Below are 14,643 nucleotides of genomic sequence, written 5' to 3' on the forward strand. Positions count from 1 at the left end.
TATATATATTGAAAGGCGCTGATAAATTAAATGTACTATTATTTTATATATATATATATAATTTTCCGTACCGGTTATTCCTCATTAGGGTCGTGAACAAATCCTACACCACAGCTCCAAGTGGCCAGGTCCAGTTTAACTGGGTCTCTGAAGCACCTGACCACACGTCAAGCGTGAAAATTAAAACAACCAAGTAAAGCTATTGATTTCCAAAAATGTGTGTGACTGAGCTGTCCTGTATGTCTGCTTCACTTGACTGGACAGAATTGTTTGCTAAAATGCTAATGTTATGCTTGTGAACACACCACATTATTGCTTTTAAAAAACTGCACTTATTTCTATTATTTTCAAGTATTCAAACGTCAACACTGGGCTGTGATAACACGGAAGTGAACAAAGGAAAAATAATGTGAAATGTTACATCCTGTTTCGGTGGCAGAACTGCCTCTTCCCTTCAATCGATTGGGAAGAGGGTAACCTTGGCATTATTCCACTGGCTGTAACTTGACATTTATTTAATGACGGATACATATCAAATCTCACATATTTTGACCACATTTGTCTATGCATTTATGATTTATTATTTGGTTCTTCATATAATTCTGACAGACATGAGTTGATATATATCACGGAATGTTGCGTCTCAGGTCACGCCAATCAGCAGATATGTGATATGTTTCCAATCCATGATTGGATGAGGCCTGATTCCTTGAGAAATTTCTGATTCTATGTGCCACCCACTCCCACCCCTATTTTCTTTTTATGCTGCTGTGATGCCTATGTGGCCCATATTTCACTGAACGGTGTGAGTTTGCAAGTGTTTGCGGATGTTGTTGGTTGTCAGGGTTCAATTTTGCAGATGCTTGCCTGATATTCCTAAACAGTTTTTAATGGTTGCAAACAGTTTTTGATGGTTTCAACAAAAACTTTGGAATTATTTATTTAAATTATCCAACAATTTATTGTGTTTTTATTTGTATTCTTATTGCTGTTCTCTGTTTTTGGCCTTGTTAAGGGAATCAGCCATGCCTCCTTCAGACAAGATTCAAAAGATTACTTTTTACACCTTAAATAATTCCATTTTTGTACTATGCTTCAAATGATCTTTTGTTCAGAAAATGGGTGTTCAGAGAAAGTGACGTGCGGTGAGGTTCATGGCTGGTGAGGCACTGACGCCATCACAGTCAGATTTACAAACATCAACTCAACAGAGTAGCTTATTCACCATTTGATTGGCAACAGTTAACGTTTCTTGTTTAAAATGTCATGTCAGCATTCTTGATATATACAAACTGTACCATAGGAAAAAAAATTAAAAAACCGTTATTATCGTGTTATCTTTACTTATAAAATCCATAAAGTCCATGCGCCGTTCCTTCTGAAGAAAGGCATCGATAACTTCTTTGTAGAAGCCTTCTTTGTCTTTATTCAGTTTTAAAAGTCTCTCTGTCTCAATGGAGATCACTGCCAGTGAACAAAGTCGTCCTAGATCAGTCCTGTTCCGACTGTATGTTTTCAGTCTTTTCAGTGCTGAGAATGACCGCTCCACTGATGCTGTAGTAGCTGGAACAGTGAGCACGAGCTGGAGCAACTTTGTCGCCTCAGGAATAGTTTCAATGAGATCCTTCTGGGCCAAAAAGCTGAGAAGCTGTCCAGGAAGTTTACATCCATCCCTCACTGTTTGTGAGCTATCCAGTCCGGTGTTTGTCTTCTTTTAATTATTATCTCCTACTTCGATTGAAAGTCAAGTTTAGAAAATTCTTTCAATTTAGATATGTAATCCGCCATTCTGAAAATAAGGCCAAGCAACGCGAAAAAAAATGACTGGATGGTTGCGTTTAACTTGCCCCCTGTCATGAGGCAGGAGAACTGTGTGCCTCACCTATGCACATAGTTTTGATAAAAATAAAATAAACACTGTTGTACAGTGTTTATAATGTACAGTGACTGTACATTATACACACCAGCTAAAGTGTAGAAATTTAGTTCATATACTAAAAGTTTTTGAACACTTTAATAGCGATATGCAGAGGGACAGCAATGTGGTCTCACTGCAGAGCAAGTGCAGTTAGCATAGTCATTGCGCAATTCACGGTGAGGCTCAGCCGGCTGCTGCCTCACCGCCCGTCTCTACTCTTTGTATTTGAACGGTAAATGTGAAAATTCAGCGATTTTGAAAAAAAAATGGTGAAGTTAAATAGAAAAGAACTTCAAAGTACAAATCACTAAATAAATATAACAGTTTATTTTTTCATTTGATATTTCCATGATGACAGGTGAGGCACAGCATCACCTGCCTCCCCTGACTGCACGCCAGTGATGCATAGATATTGTGACATATCAGAGCAGCCAAACTGTGACTCACATCCCTGGCGTGCAGAACTTCAGGATAGCATTCATTGTGTCATATGTATATATTGCTGGAACATTGCTGACAATATATACCTGTTTTTGCTCAGTGTTGAGCACACACATCTTTAAAGGACAATCGACACCTCTCGACGAGTTGTGTCCATAATTTGTAAAATCACTTTAAATGACTTCTACTGAGAGAATTTTTCAAAGATTCCACCGCATATAGCTATATTTTACGTTTTAAGATCCGCGCTGACTATTCAGGAAGTCTTGTTTTCGAGTTGATGACGATCCCCTAAGTGACGTCACGGAGGGAACGCCCGTGACCGAGAAAGCGACACACAATGCATTTTGGGTCTTTTTTTTTGTCTGTAAACCCCGTGTTAATCGCGAAATTAGAAGGAAAACTACATAAATAACGCGATGGTGAATAATTATGTGTTGCAGCCAATTGCGGTAACACGCATAAAGAAGGTGTAAGTTTACACACATTCCCAGTGGACAAATCCGCCCATTTCCAACGGAGCTTGTGCGCCATCTTGTGCATTTTCTGGGTGCTACATTGTAGGCCAGACGGCTCAAATTGATACGGAAGGACTTCTTTAATCGATTGCAAACATTTATGCTCTCCTCTTCAGAACTATTTGTATCATATTCATAACTAGATGAGTAACAAGAAAGCATCTTCTCCGAATCTGAAATCTCTGAAGCCATTGTTTTGATTCTGGAGCAAGGCAGTGTGTGACCAATAGTGACATCACGAACAAGGGGGCGGGACTTTCTGAATCGGCCCAGTCCAGAGTTCATTTTGTGGCAGTTTTAGGACACTTTAAGTCATTTTTATTGGTGTTTTGCATTTGACTAAAAATATCGGCCTACGTGTTTTGGGAATTTTAGGTCCTATAAAACGTTTTTCTGATGTCAGTTAAGAAACAAAAAATGGTGTCGGTTGTCCTTTAATGAATTGATCATCCCACTCAATGAAGTTGCGCTTGCAGGTAGCTAACGGTTATACAAGCTGTCTATGTTTGCCTCTATCTTCATTTTTGAGGGTTGTTACTTATCTGAACATGGAAGTTATTTCAAGGGAGGAGTCAAGTTGGCATCCAGCCACTTGCGATTTGTTCTCTCTCTCTCTCTCTCTCTCTCTCTCTCTCTCTCTCTCTCTCTCTCTCTCTCTCTCTCTCTCTCTCTCTCTCTCTCTCTCTCTCTCTCTCTCTCTCTCTCTCTCTCTCTCTCTCTCTCTCTCTCTCTCTCTCCCGCTCTCTCACTCTCTCTCTCGTGACATCAAAATGATGGCAGCCCACATCCTGCCATCCCCTCCTCCTCCTCTGAGCGCTTGTATCTTTCCAAGCATCCCTGAGACGTTATTACTCTCATTTGGGAGGTGTTTGCGCTTCCCGTTGAGCATGTTAACAGTCGTATCCGCCACAATTATGCTCTTCACGTGCTGTCCCAGAGATGATGTCAGCACAGCCCCTCAGCCTACTGGAGGATGCTGACAAAGGCTCCATGCTATTTATCATGTGCGTGTGGGGTGCAATGGGTGGGGGATTGGGTGAGTGCGCTTGGGTCAGGCGTGTGTGCGGTTTGTCTTAACTGGTATGAAATCAAATTGCTGATGTAGCTTAGGTATAGTAAGTGATGAACTGGGCTACTGTATGTTTCTTTCTTTCTTTCTTTCTTTCTTTCTTTCTTTCTTTCTTTCATTGTTCCAGTGACAACTGTGGCGAAATCAAATTTCCATTGCCTGCATTTATTTGTTTTTGCTTTTTTTCTGCCTTAGGGGCCGCAACAGAGGTCGGGCTATCATGGATGAGGAAGAGAGTATGGATGGAACAGAGATAGCCGAGTCCATTGGCCCTCAGGACACAGGTGAGAACAGCACTGCCCCCTTCACTGTGAAATGATCATTCAGTGGAGGGTAGAGAGCTTTTTCATGCTGCCTCGGCGTTCCTTATCAGGGCTGTTAATGAAAGGCTTTAGCTTGAGCTGCAGTGAGTTTGCATTCTCCCTTGCCTCGGTCTTTCACCCGCTGCCTCCACCTGTCCGACTGCACTAAGATTGCCATTGAAGAGCAGTGAGAAAGAGCCCAAGGCTAATGCCCCCTAAAAGCTTTGTAAAATCCCTTCAGTCACTCCAGACAGATTTCAGCTTTTCCCCCCCAATGAGCATGGTTTACATTACGTCATGTGATGTTCAGTCTGATTCATGTTAATGCCCCCGTTCATGCCGTATACCCTGAAGAGTTGGGGGATCTTCCAGTGGCTTCAAATTCATTTGTGTCTACCTAAAGCTGACAACAGGTGTTTTTAATTCACATGTATAATTTATATCATGTCTTGTTTCATTTTCTCATTTTATGTGGACTGCCACATAATACATGAATGACTGTGTCCCCCTCATGTATTGGTCCAGTTGATTTTAATAGCATGCTGGTTGGAACTGCATTAGGTCAGAGAGCAACTAGGTATGAACAGCAAATTGACATTAGCAAAATAGAAAATAAGACCACACACACTCAAAAATGGTTTAATTAATTAGTTTGGGCTGATGTCAGGTGATGCAGACGGAGCCTGGAACGTCAAAAGTATAATGCTAAATGTTTATATCTGCAAAGTTATATGAACTATACTACGGAGTACTGAATTTCGAAATCTACACAATACAATGTAATACAATACATATTGATTTATATAGCGCTTTAACAGATGAAGCTGCAAGAAAGCACTTAATAATACTTAACATAAAGTAAAATAGATTTTAACCTTACTTAATCATTTGTTGAGTCAGTTTCACTTTGCCAAATGATTTTAGATGAAATTACAACTCAATGATTCTGACTATTGCAAGAAGAAATGTTTACCCTAAATAACCTATTTAGAAATATTTTCATGATGATATTTGACACAACTACACTCACCATGATTTAAGATGATGATTCATTTGATACCATGAAATGGGTTTCAGGCCCTATTGGTAGGCCATCAGTTTTCACTGGAAGCAGTTAAACATTTAGCAAAAATATGGGGGAAAATAGTAATCTGTATTCTTAGATTTTAAGTCAATAATATTTGAATATCACATAGAGACAAGCCAGGGAAATAATAAATGCAGTTTCTAAATGGCAAGTTAATTTATCCAGACACAAAAAAATCCAAACCTACATTCATTGGTGAAGTATGCTGTGTATGTATGATAGTGTCTCTCCATAATAATATTTCAGACAGTATAGTCAGGCCTTGAACAGGACTCTAAATTGTGATTTATTTATTTTTAAATAAGCCACTATTGCACAACAGCGGAACAGAAATAGATAGGTTCAGACACATTCTCAGAAATAATATATATTTACATAGTTGTTTAATTTCACATTTGATAAGGCCATAACCCCAACTGTTTGTATACATTATGCAAAATTGATGCTACTTAAAAAAAGTGTGTTGTGCTTTACAGTCATATGTAGCATAATAATGTCTTTGTAATATCTTTTTGACACACTACTCAATCCATTTTTCCAACCACCTTAAGAAACAGAAATCCAAGCAGGGGAAATCGTGGAGGTTGTGAGCAGTGATGCACCAGAGGAGGACAAGACCTTTTCTCCTCCTCTGTCCCAGAGCCCTCCACCTGACGCTCTTGCAGGACCGTCTGTCCCAGCAAGTAAAGGAGTGCAAAGCAGGTTAGCCAAGACAAAGCCCTCGACTGTGAATTTTCCGTAGTGCAAATTACTTACAGCTTGATGTCTGCATGCATTTAATGAAATTCAGGCATTGGCTGATTGGCAGCTTTATTGTTGGTTATCAGTCTTTAAAACATTTTTTTTTTTGCTGAAGCTCACGCTCTATCATGTTTTTTTTTCTCTTTCAGTCAACGTCTTTGTGCCTTCTGTTACTGCGGGACTCGTAGCCTGTTGGGTCAGGGGGAACTTCGAGTGTTCAGCATCGCGCTGCCCCTCGACCATCTCGTCCAACACAAAGATGGAGAGGATTCGATGAACAGTGTCGGTAACGGCGTTGGGTCCACTGAGCCAGATGTGGCTGGCGAGACCACCTCAGGACTGCAGGAACTTACCAAGTTAGTTTTTTCGTTGCCAAACTTGTTTTGGTGATGTGGAACTGGGTGGGTTTCATTCAGAGTTTCCGGTGGCCTATTGGGTCGTGGGAGCCGTAATGCATCCTGGCAGCTCGCCAACTCAGCAGTTGATTGTCTCATGTTGCCGTGTGGTTGGTGGCCAAGGCCACCCCTCGCTTATGTCACATGACCACAAGGAAAACTGCACAATACTGGGGGAACCATCGGAATTGGTTTATAAATGAGGTGCATTTGTGACAGAGGCAAATGTGAAGTTAGCGTTCTAATCAGGGCTCAAAGCTGTTGTATCACTTTTCTGCAAGTGAAAGCTGCCAGTGTTGCAGTGCTGAAAGCAACTCAACAGCAAGCGTCTTTGTGCAGATGCCAGATTTCATAATGGCTCTCTTCCTCATCTTCTCCAACTGATATACTCTATCCATCTGGTATCTTTTTTTTTGTTTCCAGCGGGTCTGAAAGAAGTGAGGGAGATCAAGACATAACAAGTCGATTTTGGGATGAACTCTCTTACGTCGGCCTTCCACAGGATCTCAACGTCCGGTCACTCTTGGAGTCAGGTAGGAGTCAATTGAGTAGTCTGCAGTTGATTTTTTTTCACATTTCCCAAACAATGTTCTCATTTAGGTCAATTATATCTGGAAAATTCCCATCCTTGTTAGTGCTACGTTAAGAGCAGGGGGTGTTCATACTGTAAATGAACTGTGAAGCTGTCCCTGGATGAGGGATAATCTAAGTTTTGTATCTCTCTCTCTCTTTCATACAATATACTGTAGAAAAAAAAACATTCTTTTCAACACAAGCTCCCATAACATTTGCAACCATTATTCTCAATAATCAAGTATTTATGTTCCACTGTCTTGTTCTTTTCACATTTTTGAAAGGATGATTCCAAGCTATTGAATGACTATTTTGCAAATGCTGATTGTGTTCATGTAACGAAACACGAACTGAAAGACTGATGGGCTATTGCTTCTTTTGATGTTTTGCAAATGACAGGGCAATGCTGGGCACATCAGAGTTGTGCCTCATGGTCTGAAGGTGTTTGCGAGGGCGAGGGACAATCTCTGCTTAATGTGGACAGAGCCATTGACTCAGGGAGCACAAAGGTGAGTCTAGTGGTGTTGAGAATCCCTGCCCTGATAGGTATTAACACAATCTTAATGTGTTGGGGAAGGCATGCCTTCCTTGCTGAGGCACAGTAAAGCTGATGGATCAGTCTGGCTGGTAAAGGTCAGCTCAGCACTGCGGCTCTGTCAACTGTGAAATGGAAAAGGTCATGCCACTCAACTGGGTCTGAGCTCTGATGGCAGCTTAGCCAGGTAGCACAAGCCAAGGCACTTTGCTGCGTTTGTGTTTGCCACCGATTGGTTCTGTAGTCTGTCAGCAAATCTTCCACTTGAACTCCAGAGTGGTCATTTAGAGCCCACTTAGAGCACCAAGAGAAAGAAAAAATGCCCGGATAAGGTTTTACCTCGAGTGTTATTAAAGAAACAGAACGTAATTTGGAATTGAAAAACATATTGATGAACAGAAAATGAATACGGGTAAGTCCATCCAGAAAACGCAACATTTGACTGTTTGACATTTCAACCCCCCAAACGTCTCTCTCCCTGCAGCACTGTGCATACTGTAAGCGCCTTGGAGCATCCATTAAGTGCTGTGCTGAAGGATGTACTCAACTCTACCATTACCCCTGTGCTGGGGCAGCAGGGGCCTTTCAGGATATCAGTAGTCTGTCCCTCCTTTGCCCAGAACACATTGATTTGGCCATGCAGAAATGTAAGGCGGATTTAATTAAATCGTTCACTGTTAACTTAAAACTATTGTACGGCGATGTCGCTTTATTCCGTCATGTAATGCTGACATTTTCCTCTCCACAGTTGTTGACGATGCAAATTGTGCATTATGCGACAGCCCAGGAGATCTACTGGACCAACTCTTCTGCACCAGTTGTGGACAGCATTATCATGGGATCTGCCTGGATATGGCCGTGACCCCTCTCAGGAGAGCTGGGTGGCAGTGTCCTGAGTGCAAGGTCTGCCAGACATGCAAGTGAGTCACACAATTTTTTATTCTCAATTAGTTTTGCGTCAGTTAACCATATTTTGGTTGTGAATACCACAAGATGAGTTCTAAAAATACCATGTCATCGATAGTATTAATCATTTTATCCAACCACCTCCTGCAGGAACCCGGGAGAGGACACTAAAATGCTTGTGTGTGACATGTGCGACAAAGGCTACCATACATTCTGTCTCCAACCTGCCATGGATGCTCTACCCACTAATGGGTGGAGATGTAAGGTAGGAGAAAATTCATCCTGTCTCACTCTCTTAAACTGGATTTACTGCAGGAATCCACGTTACACATTCATCCTTTCATTTTCCAGACCGCTTTATCCTCATTAGGGCTGTAGGGTGTGCTGGAGCCTTTCCCAGCCGTCTTCGGGCACTGGGCAGGGGACAGGGACACTCTGAGTTGGTTGCCAGCCAATCGCAGGGCATACAGAGACAAACAACACCAAGTTACACAATGAAAAGAAAAATGACTGATGCTGATTTGTAGTTGACTGAATAATTGAGCTTGCTATGGTTGTCAAGCTCTTGATGCCGCTATATAATCTCGAATGGGCCAAACATTTACGCCCAATCCCTTGATTTAAATGAGGTTAGCCTGCACATTATCATAATAACCGGTTTGCAATTGAGTTCCTTTTTTTTGTTAGTCAACACGCCACTACTTTGTATGCATGCATATCAACTTTTGTTTTTGTGCAGACCTGGGTCTGTGTACATTGCCAATGAGCAGCGTTCAATATGGGGTGTATGCGTTGCCCTTGTGTTGGCCGATATCCAAGAAATATCACATTCGGATCCACATTTGGAACAGTGCTGATTCTGATCTGACGATGTCTGATTCCATGTTCTTCTCCTATTCTGCTGTGACTCATATGCTAACTGTACCAACATCAAATGATAACCCGAAATGTCACTTGTACCGTGTCGTGCCATATTAAACATAGCACAATCATTAAAGCAGAAGCATCACACCATCCATTACGAAAAATGGCTGAATGGCTTAATTTACCAAGACATGTCTTTTGCCTTGTAGAACTGCAGGGTATGTATCCAGTGTGGAACTCGAACCAGCGGGTTGTGGCACTACACCAGCCTGCTGTGTGAGAGATGTGTCCAAAATCAGGATCCTGCTTTGAGTTGTCCAATGTGTGCCTGCATCTTGGACCCTGAGCACCATAAAGACCTACTCCTCTGCCACACTTGTAAGAGGTAAGTAAAGACATTTTTTTAAACACTGTAGTAGTAACATAAAAAAATCTGTTACTTTTACCCTGAAAGTGGATTCCAATCTGTACTGTGATACCACTGAACCATAGACTTCTCATGAAGGTTGATTATACACGTGAAAAGAACAAGACAGTGGAACATAAACTCTCAAACAATAAAATAAATAATCAGGTGATCATACATTGTGGTAAAATCGCCCACTTAATTTTTTTTATCTCAGAAAGTTATCAGCTTTGAGGTACCACCCCGTTTTTTATTTATTTTGGTGTGTCTCTATCATTTTCCATTTTCAGATGGATTCACATTGACTGTGAGCGTCAGAACTCGGGCCAAACAGAAAACCACCCCAGGGAGGACTTTGTTTGCTCCAGCTGCAGGTCCCAGACTCCAGTGCGGGTGCTTCGAACAGAGAATATGGATACTGGCCCAAAGCTGTGCCCTGCACCAGTCTCATCGCACACAGACTCTGAGACTGACTCACAGCCGGCTCATAAGCACATGGACCTAGAGCCTGGCATCCGGCTGCTTCCTGAAATGCACAATGACCCCAAATCGGAATTACTTGCTGCTCCTTCGCCCTCGGATCCAGAGCCTATTAAGGATGGCATCCTGCTTGAGAAACCAGCTATGTCTGCTCAAGAGCCTGGTGGGTCCCTCTTCCCCCAAAATTTCCATTTATTGTAGAACAGTGCTCCCCAACCACCGGTCCGCGGACCAGTATTTAAAAAAATATTTTGAACACAGATGATGATTAGCTGAAGTGTCAAACAGCTGCACTTTTGCCTTCTCTACTACAGTAGAGAAGGTCTTAATGTCTTGTTTTTTAGGGTGAGGGCCTTCAGTATCAGTGGTTGGTACTCGAAATACCCAATATGTTACAGATACTTGAGATTGGTACATGCCCATTCCTATTCATTTTTGGTATTCGGCCAAATTTTCCTCCATTCCTCATTTTCTGGGAGAAATGAAACCATTCAAAATAATGGAGCAATTCCATATACACGAACTCACCATTCCTCGAGTGATTTAAAGCTTTCTCTCACCAAAATGATCAAGATTGGGATAAAAATTCCCAAATTCTTTGCAATATTTTGTTTCCACTTTTTGAATGTGCCTCTGTCCTTTCTAATTTGTTGCACAACTCTTTAGCATTCATTCACACTTTTTTAATTACTCCCCGAGTTCCTGTTGAGTATCACTTGAAATGTGGAAAATGAACCAGTTATAATTGCTATAACACGTCACCTTAAAATTATATTCCTATTTTTATATTTTATTTATTTTTTTAAAGCTCCTCCTCAGCTGGTCAGTTGCAAAATGTGATCATGCAGTGAGTGCTTAGTTTGGGCTATCATGCCACCTACAGTATGATCGTATTTCAAATTCTTCAAGAGAAGCATTACCTCTCCAATGAATGAATTTTTATTTGAAAATTAGTTTTCCCTCAGGTGTATCATGTGATGTGTCAATCTGAATCATTAAGATCTTGCTTTGTTTCAAGCTCATTGATAGTTTGGCTGGTTTTACTCCCCCAGGATTCAATTAGAGATTGCTTTCATCAAAACACCGCCAATGATTTTTTGCATCTGTATACCTGATTGACACCTAGTCCCCTTCGTCTTAAATCCTTACACCCCCCCTCCCCTTCCCTCAAACCCTTATGTCATCTCACGTTTGAAACTAAATGCCATTGCATGAAAGATGATCAGCAATGTCTTGACATAGGCTTGTACTTTTGTGTGGCACTACTCCAGTTTGGCATGCATGTCTTGGGAGAAATGAGCGGCATCAGGAAAATAGATGGGTTTGCTGGGATCTCATTGGCGCTGCACTGCCCACATTGTCTAGACTGCACTGGAGAGGAGAATTGGAGTAGCATTATGACTGTGATATCTGTCTGCAAACCTGCCCTAGAGCATTACTGGCTCATTCATGACTGAACAGACTCCTTTCTCACTCTGCTCCATATAGATCTTCTCTATCGTCATCAATTCATTCAATAATAGTTAGGGTTGTCAGACTTGTTTTTGTCACGGGCTACGCCATAGTTTATCACCATTAAACAGAGCAAAAACTATATTTTTTTATTTCTCTGACAGAGCAATTTTCTTGCTGCAAAATACTGGATGTAATTATTAATGCATAAAACAACGGTCGGACAATAAGTTGCTGTAGATTTGTATTGTTACTTCTCTATGGTTTTTCCTGGGCCCCTGCACACTCACAGCACAGAAAGCAAGGGAGAGGGACACTGCTGGAAGCAGCTAAGAAACACTATAATATTCACAATACATTACATACAGAAATCTTAGTTCGGAGACAAAAATATATGTCCACAAGATTCGCTTACCTGGAAGATTTTCGAGCCAAGTGGGAGAAGTGCTACAAAGTCTGCAGAGCTAAGCAAACCACAGAAGGGAACTGTCTGACAAAACAGCAACAGTTTACCAAACATGAAGCAGAAAAGCAACGTCCCTTCAGATAGATTTCTAATTGAGAGTGAATTACTTTGTAACCAGCAAATGAAAACATTTGTAAATGAGTGGTGAGTCACACACTCATTCAGTCACTCACCCAATAACTGTGGCTGCTTGGCCTTGCCATTATAGCGCACACTTCTAAATAACTATGTAGTGCAGGGGTGTTCAACTCATTTTTTTGCCGCAGGCCACATTGTAGTTACAGTTTCCTCTTGAGGACCAATATGAATTTGGGGAAACCCATAGAATGTTTTATCTCCTCCACATATTACAGACAGAACGCACAACAAATTAATGAAGAACTAATTTTCAAATCTGAAGTCAAGAATAATGAGTGTTATTGTGCTTTACATACGACAATTTAAAATTTTCGTTCAGAGTGAGCATCATGGCACTTTACATGCTTGATTTGCTTCCCGGGTCGAATAAAATGATGTGGCGAGCCGGAATTGGTCTATGGACCGTGACACCTGTGATGTACTGTAATGTATAGTAGATATACAGTGTTATTCAAAAAAGAAATCATAAGCCCTAATACATTTCTTCTATGCATTCTTAATGTATCAGCTCAGACTGAAATGACTCTACTCGGGTGAAAATAAATAAACAAGCATCCACCCATCCATTTTTCAGACCACACCACGTAATCCTCTTGGGGGGGGGGGACGCTGAAGCCTAGGCCAGTCGTCTTTGGGTACTAGGCGAGGGACACCCCAAATTTGTTGCCAGCCCATCGCACGGCACACAAAGGCAAACAACCATTAGTTCACACACTCACACCTAAGGACAATTCAGAGTGTTCAATCAGCTGCCATGCATGTTTTTGGAATGTGGGAGGAAATCGGAGGACCCGGAGAAAACACACGCGGGCCCTAGGAGAGCTTGCAAACTCCACGCAGGACCAGGTCTTGAACTCACGACCTCTGCACTGTGAAGCCAGCATGCTAACCAATTGAAGGAACAAATAAATAAAAAACATGATTGGGATATCCTAAAATAAGCCAGTTATTGCGGAAAAAAAGTCACTCGGCTTGAAGTGTGTCTTACCATAAATGTTGTAAATGAGTCAACTGGACAATATTTCCATGTGATGTGTATACAGTGTCTATCTGCAAATCATGTTGCAGTACACTCACTACAGAATTTTGTGTTCTCCGATGCTGATTTTTCACAGTGCAACGCACCCTGTTAGTTCCCCAGCGCCAGCGGTTCTTTCCCTAATACTGTCCTTACGCATAATAATCCATATGAAAATAATTATTTTAAAAGCAGTTTTATATGCCATGAAATGTAATGTCTTATTTTAACCAAACCTTTCTTTGTCTAGTTTGTACAGGCCTATTGACCATAATCAAAGTCAAAGTCAGCTTTATTGTCAAATATGCTAATATGCATGACATACAGCACAGATGAAATAAATAAGCACCTCAATAGATGTATGTAGTAATGCAGTATCTTTACCGGAAACCTCAGTACACTTGACCTATAGGATTGGCACCATTAATCACAGCAGTGTATTTATCTAAACATCACCCTGTTCACTGTAGGCGTTGTAGGAAAGGGGCCATTGGGGCATTAATATGAATGAGAGAGGGTGTTCAACTCGGTCAATGGCTAAACACCAAAGAGACTTGGAGGGCCATCTCCTAAATGACTTTCTGGCATGGACACCGGAAGAGCACCTGCAAGCTGCACAGTCACAAGTCCAGAGCAACAGCCCCATGGATGTTAGTTGTCATGGTTACTTGCTTCCTTGGCAGAGATGCATCGCAGGTGCATGCATGTGGGAGTCAGGATCAGGGTGACATGGGAACTTGAGGCTGGGAATGGTGGGTGGCCTGCTAAGACTAAACTGTGTGTACTGTCAGTGACTGTCTAGCAGCTTATTTCTTTTAATGGGGTTTGCCTGAAAGCCAGGCCTGACTACTTCCATTCATATATTTGATCAATTAAAAGGCAAACATCACATTTTGCCTTTTCGTTTCTTTTGCCTTATTTTCTTTTTTGTTTTCTCCTCCTGGTTTTATTTTATTTTCCCCCATCTCTGCTTTTGTGGAATTTAAGGGCATCTTGATTTTTGAAATACAAATAACTGCTGAAACATTAAATCTTCTTCTTCTTTTCCTTTCGGCTTTTCCCCTCAGGGGTCGCCACAGCGAATCAATGTCCTCCATGTATCCCGGTTTTGTGCATCCTCTTCTCTCACACCAGCTACCTTCTTGTCCTCTCTGATGACATCCATAAACCTCCTCTTCGGTCTTCCTGGAGGTCTCCTGCTTGGCAGTTCAAGGCTCAGCATCCTTCTCCCGATATAGTCACTGTCTCTCCTCTGGACATGTCCAAACCATCTTAGTCTGGCCTCTCTGACTTTCTCTCCAAAGCCTCTAATATGAGTTGTCCCTCGAATGTAC

The 14,643-nt window shown here is 41.5% G+C and overlaps 1 protein-coding gene across 12 annotated transcripts in view; it reads left to right on the forward strand.

Moving 5' to 3' along the window:
- The window catches only part of kmt2cb (lysine (K)-specific methyltransferase 2Cb), a 79,352-nt gene that overhangs the window by 17,999 nt on the left and 46,710 nt on the right, over window positions 1-14,643 (forward strand). For 11 of the 12 annotated variants that reach the window (XM_089009084.1, XM_089009081.1, XM_089009080.1 and 8 more), the window contains exons 2-11: window positions 4,142-4,230; window positions 5,887-6,037; window positions 6,226-6,432; window positions 6,895-7,004; window positions 7,444-7,553; window positions 8,064-8,226; window positions 8,328-8,499; window positions 8,636-8,750; window positions 9,559-9,734; window positions 10,046-10,398. In XM_089009084.1, the coding sequence (XP_088865210.1) occupies window positions 4,167-4,230; window positions 5,887-6,037; window positions 6,226-6,432; window positions 6,895-7,004; window positions 7,444-7,553; window positions 8,064-8,226; window positions 8,328-8,499; window positions 8,636-8,750; window positions 9,559-9,734; window positions 10,046-10,398 (1,621 nt within the window). In that variant the 5' untranslated portion in view covers window positions 4,142-4,166. The remainder of the gene's footprint in view (window positions 1-4,141; window positions 4,231-5,886; window positions 6,038-6,225; window positions 6,433-6,894; window positions 7,005-7,443; window positions 7,554-8,063; window positions 8,227-8,327; window positions 8,500-8,635; window positions 8,751-9,558; window positions 9,735-10,045; window positions 10,399-14,643) is intronic. The other variant, XM_089009082.1, reaches the window with a different exon arrangement.

The sequence above is a fragment of the Hippocampus bargibanti genome, linkage group LG11 (assembly GCF_051943395.1).
Source record: "Hippocampus bargibanti isolate YZ-2025 linkage group LG11, ASM5194339v1, whole genome shotgun sequence".
NCBI classification, from domain to species: domain Eukaryota; kingdom Metazoa; phylum Chordata; class Actinopteri; order Syngnathiformes; family Syngnathidae; genus Hippocampus; species Hippocampus bargibanti.